Here is a 22474-nt window from a genome sequence, read left to right on the forward strand (position 1 = left end):
CTGTGGAAAATTTAGCCTTAATGTCTAGGCAGAATTAGTGACTTTCTTCTGTATTCTAAGAGCATTTCTGACATCATTTATGTTATCATGCCATCTATATGTAATTATTTATGTTACGACTAGAGCTCTATAAAAGAAGGTACCAGATACCATGTGGGCACTTATTGGGCAATTTACTCATTTATAAAATTGGGATAATACTTTGCAGGGTTGAGAAGATTAAAAATGATAGTTGTACTGTATATAAAATAAAAAATTAAAAAAAAATAGATGCAGAGTGCCAAGCCCATAGTAGATGCTCAAAAAATAATAGCTATTAAGAGGAATGAAAAGAGGAACAAGCAAATTCTTTGGGCACAGAGGAAGGAGATGTTACATGTATTTAAGGGGGAAATAGGAAAGGCTTTATAAAGCTTACCTATTCACTTGTTCACCCATCTCACCTACTCAAGGGTATCACTTAAGCAATTCTCCCTACTCCTACATCAAATTTTCCTTCTCTACTGAATCATTTACTAAGCCATTATTTCTCCCATTTTAAAAAACAATCAACAAAACAAACTCGACTCCAGTTCCTTGAAGAGGACTGTCTCCAAGTCCTCTTTTTCAATTCTCCAGTCAAACTTCCAGTCCCTTCATTCCACTGAAGCTACTCCTCAAAGTCACCAGCCTCCATATTGCAAAAAACCATCAGTCATTTCTCAGTGTTCATACTTGACCCATCAGTAGCTTTCACGTGGTTGATCTCCCCCTCCCTCCTTGAAATACTTTCTTCACTTGGCTTCCCAGACACCAGGATTCCCAGGTTTTCCTCCCATTACACATTCATTCTTTTTTTTAATAAATTTTTTTTCTTTTCTTTAATTATTATTTATTTATTTTTATTTTTTTGGCTGCATTGGGTCTTCATTGCTGCATGCAGGCTTTCTCTAGCTGCGGAGAGCGGGGGCTACTCTTTGTTGCAGTGCGCAGGCTTCTCATTGCGATGGCTTCTCTTGTTGCGGAGCACGGGCTCTAGGCGCACAGGCTTCAGTAGTTGTGGCACATGGGCTCAGTAGTTGTGGTGCCCGGGCTTAGTTGCTCTGCAGCATGTGGGATCTTCCCAGACCAGGTATCAAACCCGTGTCCCCTACGTTGGCAGGCGGATTCTTAACCACAGCGCCACCAGGGAAGTCCCATTCCCTGGTCATTCTTATAAATCTTATAAATTCCTATAAATTTCTCTTGTTGGTTCCTATTCTTCGTTCAGAGCTCTTAATATTGGAGTGTCCCCAGAACTTAGTCCTTGGACCTCTTCTCTATTTACAGTCATTCTCTTGATGATCTTATGGCTTTTTTTTTTTTTTTATTTGGCTGCGTTGGGTCTTTGTTGCTGCGTGTGGGCTTTCTCTAGTTGTGGCAAATGGGGGCTGCTCTTCATTGTGGTGCGTGGGCTTCTCATTGCAGTGGCTTCTCTTGTTGCAGAGCACAGGCTCTAGGCACACGGGCTTCAGTAGTTGCAGTACGTGGGCTCAGTAGTTGTGGCACTCGGGCCCTAGAGCTCGTGGTCTTCCGTAGTTGCGGCGTGTGGGCTCAGTAGTTGCAGAACACATGGTTCTGCTGCGGTGGCTTCTCTTGTTGCGGAACACGGGCTCTAGGTGCACAGGCTTCAGTAGTTGTGGCACGCGGGCTCAGTAGTTGTGCATGGGCTTAGTTGCTCCGCGGCATGTGGGATCTTCCTGGACCAGGGCTTGAACCCGTGTCCCCTGCATTGGCAGGTGGATTCTTTTTTTTTTTTTTTTTTTTTTTTGGCAGGTGGATTCTTAACCACTGCAACACCAGGGGAGTCCGATCTTATGGCTTTAAATATCTATGCCAATGACTCCCAGACTTTTCTATCTAGCTACCTCAACACATCCATTTGACATCTAATAGACATCCAACTTTACATGTCCAAAACTGATCTTCTCTCCTAAACTGTTCCACCTACAGTCTTACGCATTTCAGTTGATGGTAATTCTGTCCTTTTAGTTGTTCAATCAAAAACCTTAAGTCATTCTTGATTCTTTCACACTCTACATATAATCTATTGGGAAATTGTATCAACTATACCTATAAAATATATTTAGAATCTGATCAACTTTCTTTTTTTTTTTTTAAAGTTTTTTTTTTTTTTTAAATTAATTTATTTATTTATGGCTGTGTTGGGTCTTCGTTTCTGTGCGAGGGCTTTCTCTAGTTGCGGCAAGCGGGGGTCACTCTTCATCACGGTGCGCAGGCCTCTCACTATCGCGGCCTCTCTCGTTGCGGAGCACAGGCTCCAGATGTGCAGGCTCAGTAATCGTGGCTCACGGGCCCAGTTGTTCCGTGGCATGCGGGATCTTCCCAGACCAGGGCTCGAACCCGTGTCCCCTGCATTGGCAGGCAGATTCTCAACCACTGCGCCACCAGGGTAGCCCCCTAGAATCTGATCAACTTTCTACCACCTCCTCTATTATCACCCTGATCCATCATACTCAGCTGCATTCCTGCAATTATAGCCTCCCAACTTGTCTCTCAGCTCCTACTCTTTTTTGTTTTTTGGCTGCGTTGGGTCTTCGTTGCTGCGTGTGGGCTTTCTTTAGTTGCGGCGAGCGGGGGCTACTCTTGCGGTGCGCAGGCTTCTCATTTTGCTGGCTTCTCTTGTTGCGGAGCACGGGCTCCAGGCGCACAGGCTTCAGTAGTTGTGGCACACGGGCTTAGTTGCTCCGCGGCATGTGGGATCTTCCTGGGCCAGGGCTTGAACCCATTTCTCCTGCATTGGCAGGCAGATTCTTAACCACTGTGCTACCAGGGAAGCCCTCAGCTCCTACTCTTGCCCCTACAGTTTATTACCAACCAGTAGCCATGGTGATATATATATATATATATATAGTTTTTAATTAATTAATTATTTAATTAATTAATTTTTGGCCGTGTTGGGTCTTTGTTGCTGCGCGTGGGCTTTCTCTAGTTGCAGCAAGCGGGGGTTCCTCTTCATTATGGAGCACGGGCTTCTCATTGTGATGGCTTCTCTTTGTTGCGGAGCATGGGCTCTAGGCATGTAGGCTTCAGTAGTTGCAGCATGCGGGCTCAGTAGTTGTGGCTGGCGGGCTCTAGAGCGCAGGCTCAGTAGTTGTGGCGCATGGGCTTAGCTGCTCCGCGGCATGCGGGATCTTCCTGGACCAGGGCTCGAACCCGTGTCCCCTGCATTGGCAGGAGGATTCTTAACCACTGCACCACCAGGGAAGCCCCCATGGTGATATTTTAAATTATAAATCAGACTAGTCATTCTTTTGGTTAAGAACCTTAATCACGATTTACCTTTATGTTCCAATAAAGTTTGTTGGCTGGCTTTATATCTGATATGTGAGTGTATTTCTTTTCATAGGATGTGCTTTCTATATGCATATTCCCATATATGGAAATAGTTACTCTAGACTCTTCAACTTTTTTTTTTTTTTTGGCCGCGTCACACGGCTTGCAGAATCTCAGTTCTCCGACCAGGGATTGAACCCCCGGCCACGGCTGTGAAAGCCTGGAATCCTAACCACTAAGCCACCAGGGAACTCCTATAAACCCTTCAACTCATAACATTAGGTTTACCTCTCGATATGTTTTCACTAGTCCTGGAATGTCATGAAAAATTGTTGCTATTCCTGGACTCCTGGCCACTCCTACCCCAGTGACAATGTCTGTTCGTAGAATACTGTCATCAGCAGAAATCATCCACATCCCGGGTTCACCTAGGAAAAGACAAGAGAAAGCACTTGGCTGCAACCTTTGATATAAATTGGTCACTCTAACCTTACTCAGAATCCAAGTCAGTAGACCATTCACGCATACGTATATCCCTTCCCAGGAGGAACACCCAGCTTTGAGGGTAACTGTTTCTTTTCTTTTAAAAAAAATTTTTTTTGGCCACGTCACGTGGCACGTGGGATCTTAATTCCCTGACCAGGGATCAAACCCACACCCCCTGCATTGGAAGTGCAGGGTCTTAACCTCTGGACCGCCAGGGAAGTCCCTAACGTTTTCTTAATGTTGGGTTCCCCTTCGTATGTCATGCCAGCAAAATAAAATAGGAACTGCTGACCTTCACAATCACAAAAGAAGCTACTTAGTTGGAGAATGTAACTGTTCTCCTTAGGAAAAAGAAAAATGCTTTTTACATATAGGAATAACACTCTGATTAAACTTTGTATAGACCCTGCTAAGGATGAATCTGCTTTGACCTACTGATTGATATCAGCAGGAAGACTGCAAGCATCAACTGGCAGAAGAGAGGATTCGTTTACTTTGGTTTAATTCCCAGGGCGGCAGAGGAATGTCAAATATTAGATTAGATTACTGATCCTGGCTTGTGGCCCTTCTGCTTCCTCATCCAAAGTGGTATGCATTTGAGATGCCCAAACAATTCCAGAATGGAAGACAGAGGGACAGTCCTGACAGAACCTAGGAAAAGGGAGTAAAAAAAGCCTCTGCTTCACTGACAAAAGATTAACAATCATGGTATTGTAAGCAGAGTTAGCTCACTGGCCATGGATTACATGTTAGTAAGTAGTGGTTGCTTACAAGTCAACTGTTAACAGGATTGGAGGATTTGACCTAGGCTGAATAGAATTCGCTTTGTATCAAGTCCAAAATACACAGTTAATGTTAAAGTCAGGTCCAGTATTACATCACTTTACCCAAACATATGTATCCATAGTTCACCAAAGAGGACGCAAAGCCCAAGCCACATACCACCCCAGCCAGCCTTAGTTGGATGGATTATTTGGTAGCATATACCCGGTCAGTATATACCATTTGGGGATATGCTACCTGGAAGCCTAAAGATATAACACACATTTCCTAACCCAAGACTGATTTTCTGTAACTCAACAGTACTTAGAACAGAAATGCTTTGCTGATCAAGAGTATAGTGTAGCCCAGTACAATGCCAAACCTTCTTACAGTGATGGTATATGTAGAAGTTAGGCCTTCAGATGTGCTTCACAAAACAGTGCACACACAATTGGTTCTTAGAACTAAAGCCTATTGCCCTTTCCTTCCTTTTATTTCATCCTTTACTGATGTTCAACTTAGCAATTACCCTCCTTCAGAAGCTGGGAATGGAGAAGGCACAGTACTCTACACTGCCTATATATTCAATAGACACTTGGTAAATATTACTGGCTGACCTCTAATTGGCTGGCTATGGAGAGAAATGGGCACTAAACTGAGAATTATCAGTTAACATGAAAAATAAAACACACAACAGTATTTTCTTTCTCAGAGAGCCCCTTAGATTTTAGATAATTTGGAAAAAAAAAAAATCCTCTAAGGGATGAGTTGCTTTCTAATCCTGTCAGTTGTGAGGTTGAGAAAGGGAAGGTATCCAAACCATTCTGGTTGAGGAGGTGAGTACTAAAGCAGATGACATCTCCGACAAAGGTAAGCTTGGTGTCTGGCTCGATGGCGTGCTCTACAGAAACAGGAATATAGTCTGCCATGCCTGGATGTCTCTGGTCCCAGAGCCTCACAAGTGTCACCCCTCTGTTCACAGCCTGAGCCATGTAAGTATAGTTCGTATTCCCTGGTCCAATAAGCAGCAGGTCATCTCTGAAAGCAGACATCAAAGGTAGAAATCTCTGAAAAGAGTCAATAGTTAGGAAACAGTTCTGGGGGCAGACCGTATCAACATTTTATATTCAATAGCTCAAAAGTTCGGATGGAATTCTACAATGGAGAGTAAGCAACTAGGGCCAGGGATCAGGTCAATTACATTTATATATATAGTGCCCAGCTAGGCTTTTTTTTAAATCATTATTAATTAATTAATTAATTAATTAATTAATTTGGCTGTGCCCGGTCTTAGTTGCAGCATGTGGGATCTTTGCTGTGGCATGTGGGATCTAGTTCCCTGACCAGGGATCGAACCTGGGCCCCCTGCATTGGGAGCACGGTGTCTTAACCGCTGGACCACCAGGGAAGTCCCTAGGCTTTTTTTTTAATTAAAAAAAATTGTTTTTCAGTATGGCTTCTTTTTTTTTTTTTTTTTAGTATGGCTTTTTGATAATACTCCAATTGGCTCCCTACAGGAGCTTTGTATGAACTAGGACTTGTCAAATTCAAAACATACTGAAATTTTTCTTCATTGAACAACTAATTCTGGTCTTTTCCCCATCTTAATGAAAGAAAGATCGGATTCCAAGTGCAGAATATGAGAGGAATTTACTGGAGCTTTCAGGTAATACCAGGTTAATCAATAAGATGTCTACCACAATGTCAACACCATTCCTTTGCCTTCCATACCTGTTCAAAGCCAGATAAAGCTGGGTATCGTGTGTGTGGAATTTCTCTCCGATGCTATTGTAAAACTGAACAATGAAGGTGAGAGACATGCCCAAGGGAAAGGCTGATAGGGTCCTTCCTTGAGCTGTGTATAGCTTGGGGTGGCTGCTCATTCGCAGGTATGTCACTGGTGCTACCTGTGGGAGACAAAACCCTCTAGTACAGAGAAGGATGCATTGGAGACGAGCTGAGACCATATTCTGAGACTTATAATCAATGATAAAAATGATGTTCCTCTTTTGTAGGAAATAGCTCTTGATTTCAGATGACAGAGTGAAAAAGAAATATGACAGTACAGGAAATGGCTTTTTAATTACTAAAACAGTGGAAATGTGAAAAGAAGCTGGAGCTTTTTGAGGAAAGGACTGAATTTCTTCTATTTTGTGCGAAGTGTCAATATTTATTGTTAAATGATCATTTATCAAGAATACTGTAGGTTTTGTTTTCACACTGCAAGAGATAAACTGTGATACAATAAGGGAAGTCCAGGTTTGAATCCTAGCTTTATTATTTCATATCTTCATCTAACCATTCTAGGTTTCATATTTATCATCAGTTTAATAGGGCTAATAATGCCTATCATAGGGTTTTTGTGGTAGTTAAAAAAGATAATATACGTAAAAGGAGCAACACAGAAGCTGGAATATACTAGATTTTTAACGCCCAAAACATTTTTTGTTTGTTTGTTTTAGACTAACTTACCTCTAAGGTCTCTTCTAATTAAAAAAAAAAATTCTAAAAACAAAGCCTAATTTAGCAATAGATAGCAATAGTTCTATGCTTCTCCCACACCAACCCTTTTGCCAAAGCTGCTCAGAAGACAGTCATACCAGTTTGAGGCTAATCTCTTATAACCAGGACTGTAAAGTCCACTTTAATTTGATGGTTCATGTCAAGATTGTCCTCTTATCTTACAGTTCATTTCTGACTTCCAGAGAAGTTTCTAGTTCTTAAAAAAGGAAATCTGCCTCTTAAGGCCATGGTATTCCTTTTATTTTTTTGAGTAAGTCCCTGAACTCACCTGAACCCCAGTTATAGTTGTTTGGTTGACTCCAAAAGGTTCTATAGAAGTGACTTCCAACACAGCAGTACCTGCAATGGAACCAGCTTTCAAGAGCCCTTCACCGTCCTCCTCAATGACAGATGAATTAGGGAAACACTTGAGAACACGGGAACTCACAAAGGCGGCCCCTACCCTAGGGAATAAACGGGGCAAATGGCATCTCTTGGGGGTTCTGTTTGACAAGAAAGAAAGGAGTAGAGACTTCCAGGATTACTGTTAGAGGCTGTACTCTGAGAAAACTGCTTGCCATTCTTCATGTTGTGTAGTTATTTTTTCCTCAGGTAAAAGTCCACCTTTGGATTATGCTTATCTCTTTAAAAATCAAATACGATTACATATTTATCATTAAAAAATTATTTGGTTAAAAGAATTGAAAACAGGTACAGTCAGCTTTTCATATCCATGGGTTTTGCATCTGCAGATTTAACCAAGCACAGGCTGAAAATTTCAAAAAGTTCCAAAAAGCAAAATTTGAACTTGCCTTGGACTGGCAACTATTTACGTAACGTTTACATTGTATTAGGTATTATAAGTAATTTAGAAATAGTTTAAAGTATACAGGAGGATGTGCATATATGCAAATACTACACCATTTTTATAGAATGGATTTTTGCATCTGCAGATTTTGGTGGGAGTGCGGGTCCTGGAACCAATCCCTGGTGGATACCAAGGGCCAACTGTATTCAAACAAATACTTGTACGTGAATGTTCATAGCAGCACTATCCACAATAGCTAAAAGGGGAAAACAAACCAAAGTCCACCAACAGATGACTGGATAAACAAAATGTATTACATTCATACAATGGAATATCATTCAGTCATAAAAAGGAATGAAGTACCAATACATGCTACAATGTGGATGAACCTCGAAAACATGTTAACTGCAAGAAGCCAACAGAAAAGGTCACGTATTGTATGATTTCATTTACATGAAATATACAATATTTAAATTCACAGAGACAGCTGATTAGTGATTGCTAGGGACTGAGAGGAGGGGAGAATGGTGAGAGACTGCTTAATGGGTATGGGTCTCCTTTGGTGGTAATGAAAATGTTTTGGAACTAGAGGTGATGGTTGTATAATACTGTGTATGTACTAAACGCCACTGAATTGTACAATTTAATTTTATGTTATGTGACTTTCACTTCAACTAAAAAAAATGATTTGTGGGTTAGAAAAATCACCTAGAAGGCAATGATTCTTTCCATGTGCAATGTTTCTCTGAGGGTAAAGTTAGATCCTGGCCTGCCGCCTTCTCCATTCTCCTTACCTGTTGGTATGGAGTTTGAGCTGAGAATTCATGGACATCAGAATTTGTTCAGGTTGGCACTCTGGGTAGAAAAGTTGGAGTTTTTCAAACACCTAGAATGAGAAAATGATGTTTTCCTCATTTCCGGAAAAGACAAATGATGACTTTTACTCACAAATGGACAACTACAAATCAAGTCTGCCCAACTTCAATTTAGCCCAATGTCCCACAGTACTGCTTTCCAAAATGAGCCAGGCATTTAAAACATATTTAGGTAGTGTAGAATATATAACCTAATATTAGCCCTGCTTCTGACTACAAGGGACTGGGCATAGTTTACACTTACTACATCCCCTATATTACTTAGATATTAGGTATGAAATAAGTTTGAAATTTCTAATTTTAGTTCTAGTAACCTGAAAAGAGATTTGAGAATGAAGAACCTGTAGTACTTAATTAGCAAGGGCACTATTCTGGTCTTCCGCCTCCTGGTAAAGTGCTTTTTCCTCTACCCCTCACTGAATCAGGGAACCAAAGCCAAAATAAAGGAAAAAAGAAAAAAGAAAAAAAAATTAGTCCCAAATTCAGAGGTAGAGAAACTTATTTGCCCCACACAAAAAATAGTTTTCCTCTGAGTTCTAAAAACAATAGGGCCATTTAGCTTTCAGCTTGAGAACATCTGTAGAAACTGTTCGTACTCTCATACCTTACCAGAAGTTAGGATAGGATTTCATTCTGCCTGTGAGTATAGTTAAGTGGACTGTATCATAATATCTGTGTTAGGCAGAACAAATCAGAAATTAATTCCTCTTTAGTTATTATGTGTTCATATACTGTATTCACTGTGTTGGGAGTTGAGGGGAGTGCATGTGCTGTAGTTTCTAATGTCAGTACTCATAGAAGCAATTAGCAGGAATAACAAAGATCTAGAAACCATAAGCCTATTCTAGAGATCCCTCTAGCAATTTCTCTATCTCTATCCAGACTAAGCTCTTCATGGATGGTAAGAGAATATAACTTTCTTCTCCTTGATATACAAAAACAAGATTTAGCTTTGGGACCTTACCAGGATCTGAACTTCATCAGACAGTTCCAACAAATTCCCCTCAAACTGCCCAGAGGAACTGTTCATACAGCGGACAGTGACTTTGATACTGGTCCGACCAGCTGCTTTTGTGTGGACAACCATGGCAAAGTTATTCTCTACTGGGAGTTGTAGAAAAACCTAGACAGTGAAGGGATGGATTAAGAAATATTCATGAATAAACACTGTGCCCTTCCCTCTGTTGAAAATAGCTATTTTAGTTAGTCTAAAACTTATGATGAAATAAAATAAATGTAGTATCAAGATCCCTAAGGTAATATAATAAACAGATAAGTTCATACCTCTGAATGCCTGGGCACTAGATCCAATACATCCCTTTTGCTCATGGACCAATGGAATGTGAGCCCAGGGTTGGCATTGCTGAAGGAGAAAGGGGTCTGGGTACTGGTCACTCCCATGACATAAACTGGCATCTGAAAACGAAGAGTGGTTTGTGCTATACATCCTGTCCAGCTGGCATTATCAAAATAATGAACCTGGAACAGAGCCATCATACTGACCTCAGTAGCTGTGATGAGCCGAGTTGCAGCTGCAAGGATCCTAACAGCCCTTAGCTGCACAACTTCAATCTGCACTTCATCCTGCTCAACAGCGTGGAGAGCAAGCTTAGGCTAAGAGGGGGTGTCTGTGGGGCGGATGCTTATGATAACTAGTTTGTTGTTGTTTGGGGCATTCAACAACAACAACAAACATGCCATAGGTATAGGTTTTTTGTTTTTGTTTTGTATTTGTTCTTGAAACAATTCCTTAAGTATAGGGACTGTCTTATAACAATGCCAAGTACTCTTTGGGTTTTTCACTGAAGATTACATATTTCCCATGCCTGGTTAAGAGAATGCCAAATGAGGGGACTGAAAAGACTTTCCTGGGCTGTTGACACCCTCCCCATCACTATTTCTTCCTCCACCTCCCAGTGATTCCCAGATGGAGGAGTAGAAGCAGAGCAGAACAAAGAACCAATACCTGGGAAAACACAATGACTTTTCCAGTATCTTCATTTACTGTCTGGATGGTGCCATGGACCACAGCTCTGCCAACTACCTTCCCTGTAACTTGGCCCCTCCTATTAACAACAGCCACGGTCTGATTACTGATGGAGAAGTGAATGATAGATTGAGGCTGAGGGCCACCTTCAGACATTACCTGGAATGTAAACACGCCAGTGAATGCCTGGACCTTGGGGAGAAGTCACATCGCCTTTCCCAACGTTTTGTCCAAGTAACTCGACTTTTTCATCTTCCCCCACTTTCCAACCAGCATATGCCACATCAACTCAAATGCACATGAAATGGAAGTGCTATAAATGATCCATGGGATTCCAAGAAGTAGTTCATACCATGTTTCTCACAGAACAAAGAAAATACTAATTTTCTTCTTTATCAAATCCTGTTGTACTTGGCTGAGAGTAGACAAGGGAAGGTCAACAGGAAGAGGTGTATGTGTATATGTGTGTTGGGGTGGAGCAGAGGTGGGATGGGGAGAAAGCCTCAGTTCTGGCTTTAGGATCACCTGCATCATATTAGTTGGAATCAGTGTCATTTTCTCTGGAACAAGTCTGAATGGAGGAAACACCTTGAAGGAGAAAACCAAAAGGACAACAGTGATTAACTACAGTCAAGTTCATAGCAAATGATCATGCAGCTTATTCTAAGGAAAAAAATCCTAATTATGTACAATGAAGTTATATACAAAAATATGTATTTTATTTTATTTATAAATGCAAATTTTATTTATAATAGCAAAAAATTATAAATTACTTAAGTGAGAATGCTTAAATAAGTTATTACATATCCACTCACTGTAATAAAAGTGGTCATTAAGATTATGTTTACAATTACCTTTCTTTTCTACTTTTTTTTTTTTTTGGACATGCCTCACAGCTTGCGGGATCTTAGTTCCCGGACCAGGGATGGAACCTGCGCCCTCAGCAGTGAAAGTGCAGAGTCCTAACCACTGGAAATTTATAAAATTTATAAATTTATAAAGAAGACGAAGTATGAATTTTGGATGAGATAATTTCCTTACTTCAATTTGCCGAGGAGCTGACGTGAATTTTCTCCCCATCTTGTCCCTGGCAATAGCTACAAGTGTGGTTTGCCCAATAGTGATAGCTCGAAGGATATAACTTTCAGAGTATTCGTCCTGTTTCTCAATTAGCCTGCAAAGACCCACAAATTTCTAGGTGAGAAAGATTTGGTTTTAAGAGTGGACAGTTATGCATCTTTCTAAGATGCTTAACATTTTCTGCTTTCTTTTCTTTTTTTTTTGGCCATGTGGTGCAGCTTGTCTTAGTTCCCCGACCAGGGATTGAACCCGGGCCCACGACACTGAAAGCGAAGAGTCCTAATCACAGGGAATTCCCAATCTTCTGCTCATTTTAACTCAGCTTAGAAGGAACTACCAGAAAATAACTTCCAGAGTCAAGACAAAGTTCATAGCAATGGCAGAAGGCTCCTGAAGGGCAAAAATTTGTTCTAAGTCTCCAAAGGAATAAGAGCAATATAAACATAGACTGGCAAAACTGCAAATACTAAATTGCCTCAGAATTCCTGTATTTTCCCTTTCGCAGAGGGCAATACCAGTGCCTCTACTTCTAGATTTTTTGAAGGTCCTCAAGTCTGAAGCACCCCCAAAGGATATCATCCAAGGAGAAGTTTCATAAAATGGAAATATTAATGAGACACATGATTTTAGGCCCAAAATAAGACATCTGAGGATCTGGAAGGGGTATATTGTAGAGAGCTGAATATGGGAAGAGAGTATGGGCTGAAAGGTACCGTTACAAAAAAAGGAAAGAAGGAAATCTGAAATAACCTAAGGGAGAGCTAACCAGGCTACTAGGAGGGATATACTTGTGATATTAAGCATAGGGAGAAAGAAGTTATTTTTTTTAAAGATTTATTTATCATTTATTTTATTTTATTTATTTTTGGCTGCGTCAGGTCTTAGTTGCGGCAAACGGGATCTTCACGCTGGCTTCTCTCCAGTTGTGGCACACAGGCTCCAGAGCGCGTGGGCTCTGTAGTTTGCAGCACACAGGCTCTCTAGCTGAGGCACACAAGCTCAGTAGTTGTGGCGCACGGGCTTAGTTGCCCCGTGGCATGAGGGATCTTAGTTCCCTGATCAGGGATTTAATCCACGTCCCCTGCATTGTAAGGGGGGTTGGGTTTTTTAAATAAATTTATTTATTTATTTATTTTTGGCTGTGTTGGGTCTTCACTGCTGCATGCGGGCTTTCTCTAGTTGCAGCGAGAGGGGGCAACTCTTCATTGCGGTGCGTGGGCTTCTCATTGAGGTGGCTTCTCGTTGCAGAGCACGGGCTCTAGGTGCGCGGGCTTCAGTAGTTGTGGCATGCGGGCTCAGTAGTTGTGGCGCACGGGCTTAGTTGCTCCGCGGCATGTGGGGTCTTCCCCGACCAGGGATAGAACCCATGTCCCCTGCATTGGCAGGCGGATTCTTAACCACTGCACCACCAGGGAAGTCCCTAAGGCGGATTCTTTACCACTGGACCACCAGGAAAGTCCCCAAGAAAGGAGTATTGAAATGGTACTCACGTCAGGGTGACAATGGCAGAAGCCAACTGCAGTTTGAGCTCCATGTTCCTGAAGTATTTATTTTGGAATGGGCGTTTGGAAGAGCCAAGAACCCTCACAGTTACTAACACAGTTTTACCTATTTCAACCTAGTGGTTAAAAAACAAAAATTAAAAAAAATAATTTTTTTAAGGTAATTTTAGTAGAGATGTCTCATTCACCTAGGGCCGTTTAACTCTTAGAGGTGGCAAGCTCTTTCTTTCATGCTAAATGTTCCTGGTCAGCCTTTGATTGAGTAAGCCTAATCTATGTGTATTCTTTTAAGTTGTTCTTTATTTTTTTTTAACTGTTTTTTAATTTTTTTATTTTGGCCATGCCCTGTGGCACGTGGGATCTTAGTTCCCTGACCAGGGATCGAACCCACACCCACTGCATTGGAAGCATGGAGTCTTAAACAGTGGACCACCAGGGAAGTCCCTAAGTTGTGCTTTAACACTCTATTTATCTTCATCATGTTTAGTGTTGGAATCGTGTTCTTTAAGGGCAGGTATTTCCATTCACATCATCAAAGGGCCTGGTATACACACATGGTAGCTGAGCACAGACTATATTAGGTGATGCTAGTGAGTGAGAATGATGCCTGCTTCATTTAAGAGAGAAAGCAAACATCTCTCACCTTATCAATCAGATCAAGCTCCAGCTCTTGCATGTCTGACACCCTGAGGTGAGCCATTGCTGGACCCAAGAAAGCCAAACACAGGTCATAGACCTCCAAGCTGAGAAATCCTGGATGTACTGGAACTAACTAGAAGGAAGAAGATGGTAGCTGGGTAAAGAAGCAAACATGCTCCAAGCATAATCATAGCAATTATTTCCACCCAAAGTGGAAAATACAATATCTTACTTTCTTTGTGATGGGAACTCTGAGAGGTCACATTATATGTTTCAGGCATAGCACAATATGTACCCTTAAAGTGATGTTTCAGTTTGTGGCAAAATATGTACCCTTAACAAATACTAACTGATAAAGAGCAGAGTTTAAATTGATTGATTTCAAGCAGAATCCTCAACAGGGAAAGGAGTCAGGAAGAAAATCATGTACATTTATATGCAATCACAGGGAGGGAGAGAAAGCACTGGGCGGACTGATACTTTGTTTTTCCTTCTTGTACTACAGCTCCTGCACAGCAGCGTGGTTTTTCACATCCTTTGCCCATAGGGCCTCAATCTCCTCTTTTAAAAAGCAACATTATGACGACAGTAAGTTACATTCCTTTGAGCTCTTTGAAGGAAATAAATACATATGTTAATATAATCTATTTTTTTATTATTACAAGTCAACTAAAAGCAAATCTCTTGGCATATTGACTATGGAGTCAGCTTAATATTTTAAGTTGCCATGTCCTGGCTGAAAATACCATATACTCAGGTTATAAAGTCAATAGTATATCTAACTATCCACACAGTTCTGTGCTTTTAAATTTATAAAAATGAACCTTCTTTTAATGGAAATCTTATAATTAGATGTCTCCTACACTGTTTCCATTCAATCAGAGCCAAAAATTGCAACATATTGTAGCTAGTTACAGAAAAAAACAAACAAACAAAAAACCCTCTTTTTTTGTTGAAGAATCTATGTAGGTTAAATAAGGAAAAAGACACAAATGTTATTTTTTGTAACAAGTTTGAGACACCCAATAAAAATTTTCCAGTCATTCTCCTAAGAATGAGCTTTGACCTGAGACCATCAGTCTGGGAATATCTCTAGAACTCACCTGGACAGAGCTTTCTGCTTCCAGGTAAGTGATGGCGGCAATGTCTTGCTCACTACTGTTGACTAAAAAATAACCAGATCCTTCCACAAGGCTAAATATTTCCTATGGAAAAATCAGACAAACAATATTCCGTTCCCTTTGGTTTATAAATAATTCAAAGAAAATAACTTCTACTTACCTAAGAAAGAGTATGACATTAAAAGATTACAGTCAGTGGACCAAAGACAAAATATGACTATTAAAGTATAACTGCTAAGGATAATTATTATATATGCTTTATATATGTGTATCACTGATTTTCAACACATAAGTGAGCTTTTTTATTGTTATACTATTAATTTTAATAACCTAGTACTCTCCCCTCCAATATGATTCCATTTAGCTAGACCCGTATAGCTTCTACCTTCACATCAGGGTGGTTATAGATGGTAGCGTTCTCAGGCGATACTGTTACATCTTCTACCAGGAGCAGCTCTACAGCTGCAGATCTGGGCAAGTTGGAAAGTTCCTAGAAATGTAATAAGAACCACAAAGGTAAATACAAACTTTTAATTCCTCAGCTCAGTGAGTGAAGATTCCAGTACTCTTTCAAGTGCCAAAGATAACAGATTCATAGAGGTGCATAGTTCTCAGATTTACATCAGTTATATAAATGACTTCTAAGGAGCCTTAAATTTCAGTTAATTAATATTTTTTATATAACAGTCTCCACTTACCTTTGGACTTTCCTTCTCTGAATAGCCCACAAAATTGACTCCAATGAGTACAGTCCCTTTTATCTGATGTACTTTAAGGATCCTTTGACCTGGAGACATGCAAAAAAGTACCCTGTGAGAAACAGTAACATGTAGAATACAAAAGTGTCTCCAGAAAACCAAAAATCTGCCCTAATTTTTTCCAAATGGTGTTTTATTTCAGGGAGAAAAACAAAAACAAAAAACAGTGAATAGGGAAATACACAAGAAACAGAAAACTGGGGTTCTATGCTGACTCTGCAATTATATTCCTATGTGACCTTGGGCAATCACTTTATTTCTCAGTTCCTTTATTAAATGAGGGGTTGGGACGGGGAAAATCTAAAATTCTCTCCAGCTCTAATGGTTTGTGAGTCCCAAAATAAGCTGACAATAGGGTATGGGGAAATTTTTGTTTGATTTAAAAATAAAAGTGAGAAATAAAGAGATTGTCCTTTGGGACTTTTCACGCTTCTAAACTGTTTTGTGTATGTAAATGTCATGTCAGTCCCTTACTCAAAAATTTTAAATGCAAAAAAAAATTTTTTTTAATCGCTAACTAGTCCTTATTACAGCAATTCAAACTCCTTAAACTAGTATTTGAAGCCATCCATAACCTGACCCTGCTTTACTCATTCATTCTTTTTTCTTTCTTTTTAACTAACATGAATCTGCCACTTTACTTAGGACAACTCTTATTTTATCCTCAACACATGATCATGCGTAAATCTGTAAAGCATTTTCTCATGATGTTACATTCATTCATTCAACAAAGATTTATTAAGGGCCTAACTGTATGCTAGGCACTATGGAAAGTAATTAGGATACAGAGATGAAGAAGAAAACAACACAATTCTTGCCTTCAAAGAAACCCACAGCTTAGGAGGGTGGCTGAGAGGTAAACCAACCACTGCAATACAGTGTGGTAAGTACTATTATAGAAGTATGTACAGAGCACATAATACAGAATATATAAGAGCACAAAGAAGGAATATTCTCCTTAGACTGGGAATATAGAGGAACAGAAAACTCCTAGATTACTAGAGGAAGATTTTAGCCTAGTGAAGATGCAAGTAAAGAGAAAATAAAACATATGCAAAGGAAAGAGGTATGACAAGCCTTTTCATGGTTAAGGATCTAAAATTGTTGAGTATGAGAAAAATGTAGAGTACATGTGGGTGGTAATAAGAAGTGAAGCCAAAGAAGTAGGCAGGGGTCGGTATGTTAAGCTGCAACATATGAACTTTATTCAGAAAGACACAGTGACAATATGTGTCACTGCGGGCTTAGTTGCCCTGCAGCATGTGGGATCTTAGTTCCCTGACCGGGGATTGAACCCACGTTCCCTGCATTGTAAGGCAGATTCTTTACCACTGGACCACCAGGGAAGTCTCCAGATTTGTATTTTAGAAAGATCATTCTGGGGACTTCCCTGGTGGTTCAGTGGGTAATACTCTCTGCTCCCAATTCAGGGGGCCCGGGTTCGATTCCTGGTCAGGGAACTAGATCCTACATGCATGCCTCAACTAAGAGTCCGCATGTTGCAACTAAAGATCCTGCATGCCGCAACTAAGACCCGGCACAGCCAAAATAAATAAATAAATAAATATTTAAAATAAAAAAAAAAGGAAAGATCATTCTGGACAGTAGTATGGAGGGTGGATTAGAGGGTAGGAGAGACACATTGAGATCAGTTAGGAGGCTACTATGGTGATGTAGGATAGAGGTTATGAGGACATTAGTGATGAAGATAGAGAGGAAGAGAGAAAACCTTTAGAAAATAAAATGGATGGTATTTGATGATGGATTGTTACAGATATAAGGAGCATCTCTTTCTTCCCTACCACTTTTTACATTAACTGTATCATATTATTGGTATTATAGTGTTATAGTATCATATACATATTAATATTATGCTATCATATTCTCTAGTTAAGCCCTTAAACTTGTCCTGAGTATAAACTCCCTGTGGGTAAGGGAAAGCTTAAATCTTATTTCTTTAGTGTTTCTTATTCAATTGAATAGTTATCTAAATGGGAAAAGAATTTGAAAAAGAACAGACACATGTATATGTATAACTAAATCACTTTGCTGTACACCTGAAACTAACACATTATTAATCAACTATACTCCAATATAAAATAAAAAGTTAAAAGAAAAGAATGGTTACCAAATACTCATACCAGAAACCTAAAAGTTACCCTTTGTGCCACTTTCTTCTTTACTTTTGGGATTGATTTGTGGTAGATTGTTATATTAATAGCTTGTGGTGAATCATGCCTGGTGGTATCCATGCTCTTGGGTAGTCCTGGCCTACCTTGACTCTGGTTTTGGTCAGGTGACTTGCTTTGGAGAATAGGACCTCAGCAAATGTGATAACAAGCAAAGGCTTGATGGGCTGCTGCCCCTGAGGGCTTGTTTTCCTCTTAGAACCTCATCTTGTGCCTCTTGCCCCCTCTCTAAGTCAGTCTCACTTGACTTATTTAGTTCATTCTTTCTATTTCCTCTTTCTGCCATCTCTTCAGGTCTCAGAGTACATGCTACTTTCTTAGGTCAGTCTTCTCTGATCTAAACTAGGTTAGGTTCTCCTGTTATAAGCTCTTAATGCACCCCATATTTGCCCTTCAAAACACCTAACACAATGTAATGTTTAAAGTCCAGTTTCCCCAACTGGACTGTAAGTCTATGAGGGCAGAAGCTGTGAGTGTCTCATTTACCATTATATCTCCAAGCGCCTAGCAGAGGACCTTACATGTAGTAGCCACTCAATAAACACTGCCTAACAAATGAATAATATTTCCAAAGTTTTAGGCAAATAATAGGTAACCAATACATTTTAAAATTAATTTAATTTTGTGTTCTTGTGAGAAACGTTGGACTCTAGACCCTAGCTTTGCAAACAAGGGAATCTACCTTTATGCTGTTTTCTAAAAAATACAAAGATCGAAGGTGAAAGGTGAGATAGGATAAATAGACTGTCACCCACAAGGAAATATTTAGTGCAGAACCATTTAGTAGGTATATGAAAGGATTCATAAATATTTACAATACCATGTAGCCGGGTCTGCCCGCTGCCGTCATCCTTTGCTACCATCTCTACTGAATTGTAATTCTCAAAATGAGCTAGTGTTTCATTTGAGGATTTCCATTCTAGCATCAGTGAACTGAAATTATCAAACTTTCTCCTGTGTTGATCAAACACTACCAGTTCCAGGACTGTGTCTCTCAGGCTTGATACAGGAATCTGTATTAAAATAAAAAGTAAGAAAAGAAACAATAGTTTAAGAGGTGGTAAGATATTCCTGAAGCTAGGGATCATATTTTCTCCCAATATTTTTTCTTTGACAGTTTTCAAAGGTATGGATATGTTAAAAGAATGGTATAATGAATACCTATATATACTTCATCTCAATCCACCATTTGCTTTCTCTGTCTCTCCCTCTACTTTCATACTCTGTGTGCGCATATTTGTATGTGTGTGTGTCTTTTTTTTTTTTTGCCAAATGATTTAGGTATCATGGCACTTTACCCCTAAATATTTCAGCATGCATTTCCTAAGAATGAGTAGCAAAAACTACATTATCACACATAAGAATATTAACATTAATTCAGTGTTACATACTGTATAGTCAATATTTCAATTTCCCCAAATGTCCCCCAAAATGTCTTTTATACCTGTTTTAAATTTTTGATCTAAATTTGATCTTGACAGACTTCCCTGGTGGCGCAGTGGTTAAGAATCCGCCTGCCAATGCAGGGGACACAGGCTCGTGCCCTGGTCCGGGAAGATCCCACATGCCATGGAGCAAGTAAGCCCATGAGCCACAACTACTGAGCCTGTGCTCTAGAGCCCACGTGCCACAACTACTGAAGCCCGCACGTCTAGAGCCTGTGCTCCGCAACAAGAGAAGCCACCACAATGAGAAGCCCGCGCACCACAATGAAGAGTAGCCCCCACTCGCCACAAGTAGAGAAAGCCCGCGCACAGTAATGAAGACCCAATGCAGCCAAAAATAAATAAATAAAAGAAATTGGCTGGTCTTTGTCCCCAGTTCTTGAGAAGTAACCCTAAACCCTTGGAATTTCCTGAGTGATAGGAGTGTATCTGTTATTCATGATGGACCCCTTGGATCACACTTGAGTTTATACTTATAAGATGACTCAGGATGGGGGCTGGTCATGCTAGAAAAACCAGCCATGTGATTATAGTGATGGGACTTTGAGCCAGGTGATACCAACCTGACCTCTAGGGAGGGGAGGGGGGTTAGAAATCGAGTTTAAACATGTGGTCAATGATTTAATCAATCGTGTTTATGTAATAAAACCCCTATAAAAGTTCTGGACACCAAAACTCTGAGGACCTAAATGAAACCTAAATGAAATAGGAAAATTCAAAATATACAAGCAAGCAAAACTGACTCAATAAGAAATAAAAAATCTGACTAGATCTATAACAAGTAAAGAGATTGAATAAGTAATTTAAAAAAACAACACAACATCCCACAACAAAAATCCTAGGCCCAGATGGCTTCACTGGTGAATTGTACCAAACATTTAAAGAGTAATGAATACCAATTCTTCACAAACTCTTCAAACAAGTAGAAGAGAAGTGAATACTTCCCAACTCATTCTGTGAGGCCAGTATTACTGTGATACCAAACCAAAGATACCACAAGAAAATAAAACTACAGATTAAAATCTCTTCTGAATATAGATGCAAAAATCCTCAACCAAATACTAGCAAGCTGAATCCAGGAGTATATAAAAAGGTTAATACATGATAAACAAGTGGAATTTATCCCAGGAATGCAAGGTTGTTTCAACACATGAAAATCAATCAATGTAACACACCATATTAATAGAATAAAAGGGAAAAAAACACACGATCATATCAACAGATACAGAAAGAACATTGAACAAAATGTGAAACTCTATGGTGATAAAAACATTCCACAGACTAAACTTCCTCAACCTATATAGGGCATCTATGAAAAATCCACATCCAATATCATACTTAATAGTTATAGATTGGCAGCTTTGCCCCTAAGATCAGGTATAAGACAAGATGTCTGTCCTTGCCACTTCTACTGAACATTGTGCTGGGGGTTCTAGCTAGGGCAACTAGGCAAGAAGACAAAATGAAGGCATCCAGATTGGAAAGGGAGAAGTCTGACTGTCTCTATTTTCAGATGACATAATCTTGTGTATAGAAAACCCTAAGGAACCCACCAAAAAAACTATTAGATCTAATAAATGAGTTCAGCAGTGTTGTAAGGTACAAGATTAACATGCAAAAATCAGTGGTATTTCTATACAAGAGCAACAATCTGAAAATGAAATAAATAATTATCTTTATGATAGCATCAAAAACAATAAAATATTTAGGAATAAATCTAACAAAAGGAGTGCAAGTGTATACTCTAAACCAGGTGTTCCCAACCCCCAGGCCATGGACCAGTACCGGTCCGCGGCCTGTTAGGAACCAGGCCGCACAGCAGGAGGTGAGCGGCAGGTGAGGGAGCAAAACTTCATCTGCCGCTCCCCATCGCTCCCCATCGTTCACGTTACCGCCTGAACCATTGCTCGCATTACCACCTGAAACATCCCCCCACACCCCCCCTCAACCCCATCTGTGGAAAAATTGTCTTTCACAAAACCAGTCCCTGGTGCCAAAAAGCTTGGGGACTACTGCTCTAAACTACAAAAATTGTTGAATGAAATTAAAGAAACCCTAAATAAATGGAAAGATAGCTCACATTCATGAATCAGAAGACAATATTGTTAAGATGGTAATGCTCTCCAAATGAATCTACAGATTCAGTGAAATTCCTGTCAAAACCCCTGCTAGTTTCTTTGCAGAAATTGACAAAGGAATCCTAAAATTCATATGCAAATGCAAGGGACTCAGAATAGCCAAAACAATATTGAAAAAGAAGAATAGGGTTGGAGGACACATACTTCCCAATTTCAAAACTTACCACAAAGCTACAGTAATCAAGATAGTATGGTACTGGCATAAGGACAGACGTATGGATTAACTGAAGAGATTTGAGAGCCCAGGAATAAATCCTCACATTTATGGTTAATAGATTTTCAACAAGAGTGCCAAGATGATTCAAAGGAGAAAGAAGGGCTTCCCTGGTGGCGCAGTGGTTGAGAATCTGCCTGCCAATGCAGGGGACGCGGGTTCAAGCCCTGGTCTGGGAAGATACCACATGCCGCGGAGCAACTCGGCCCGTGAGCCACAATTACTGAGCCTGCGCGTCTGGAGCCTGTGCTCGGCAACGAGAGGCCGTGATAGTGAGAGGCCCGCGCACCGCAATGAAGAGTGGCCCCCGCACCGCGATGAAGAGTGGCCCCCACTTGCCGCAACTAGAGAAAGCCCTCGCACAGAAACGAAGACCCAACACAGCCATACATACATACATACATACATACATAAAAAGAATGTAAGCAGACAAGAATAGCATTAAAAAAAAAAAAGGAGAAAGAATAATTTTTTTTTTTTAAGATTTATTGATGGATTGATTGCTATGTTGGGTCTTCGTTTCTGTGCTAGGGCTTTCTCTAGTTGCAGCAAGCGGGGGCCACTCTTCATCACGGTGCGCGGGCCTCTCACTATCGTGGCCTCTCTCGTAGCGGAGCACAGGCTCCAGACGCGCAGGCTCAGTAGTCGTGACT

At 40.2% G+C, this 22474-nt stretch overlaps 1 protein-coding gene across 1 annotated transcript in view; it reads right to left on the reverse strand.

Moving 5' to 3' along the window:
* Positions 1–22474, reverse strand: part of NUP210L (nucleoporin 210 like) — a 69714-nt gene that overhangs the window by 10903 nt on the left and 36337 nt on the right. Inside the window, exons 15-31 of the mRNA XM_068540863.1 lie at positions 18845–19037; positions 15776–15864; positions 15463–15567; positions 15060–15161; positions 13961–14089; positions 13306–13433; positions 11777–11909; positions 11261–11323; positions 10715–10894; positions 10252–10332; positions 10033–10164; positions 9713–9871; positions 8668–8759; positions 7355–7529; positions 6295–6470; positions 5384–5601; positions 3604–3743 (exon numbers count right to left, since the gene is read on the reverse strand). Coding sequence (XP_068396964.1) covers positions 3604–3743; positions 5384–5601; positions 6295–6470; positions 7355–7529; positions 8668–8759; positions 9713–9871; positions 10033–10164; positions 10252–10332; positions 10715–10894; positions 11261–11323; positions 11777–11909; positions 13306–13433; positions 13961–14089; positions 15060–15161; positions 15463–15567; positions 15776–15864; positions 18845–19037 — 2295 coding nt within the window. The remainder of the gene's footprint in view (positions 1–3603; positions 3744–5383; positions 5602–6294; positions 6471–7354; positions 7530–8667; positions 8760–9712; positions 9872–10032; positions 10165–10251; positions 10333–10714; positions 10895–11260; positions 11324–11776; positions 11910–13305; positions 13434–13960; positions 14090–15059; positions 15162–15462; positions 15568–15775; positions 15865–18844; positions 19038–22474) is intronic.

The sequence above is a fragment of the Eschrichtius robustus genome, chromosome 3, assembly GCF_028021215.1.
Source record: "Eschrichtius robustus isolate mEscRob2 chromosome 3, mEscRob2.pri, whole genome shotgun sequence".
Taxonomy (NCBI): domain Eukaryota; kingdom Metazoa; phylum Chordata; class Mammalia; order Artiodactyla; family Eschrichtiidae; genus Eschrichtius; species Eschrichtius robustus.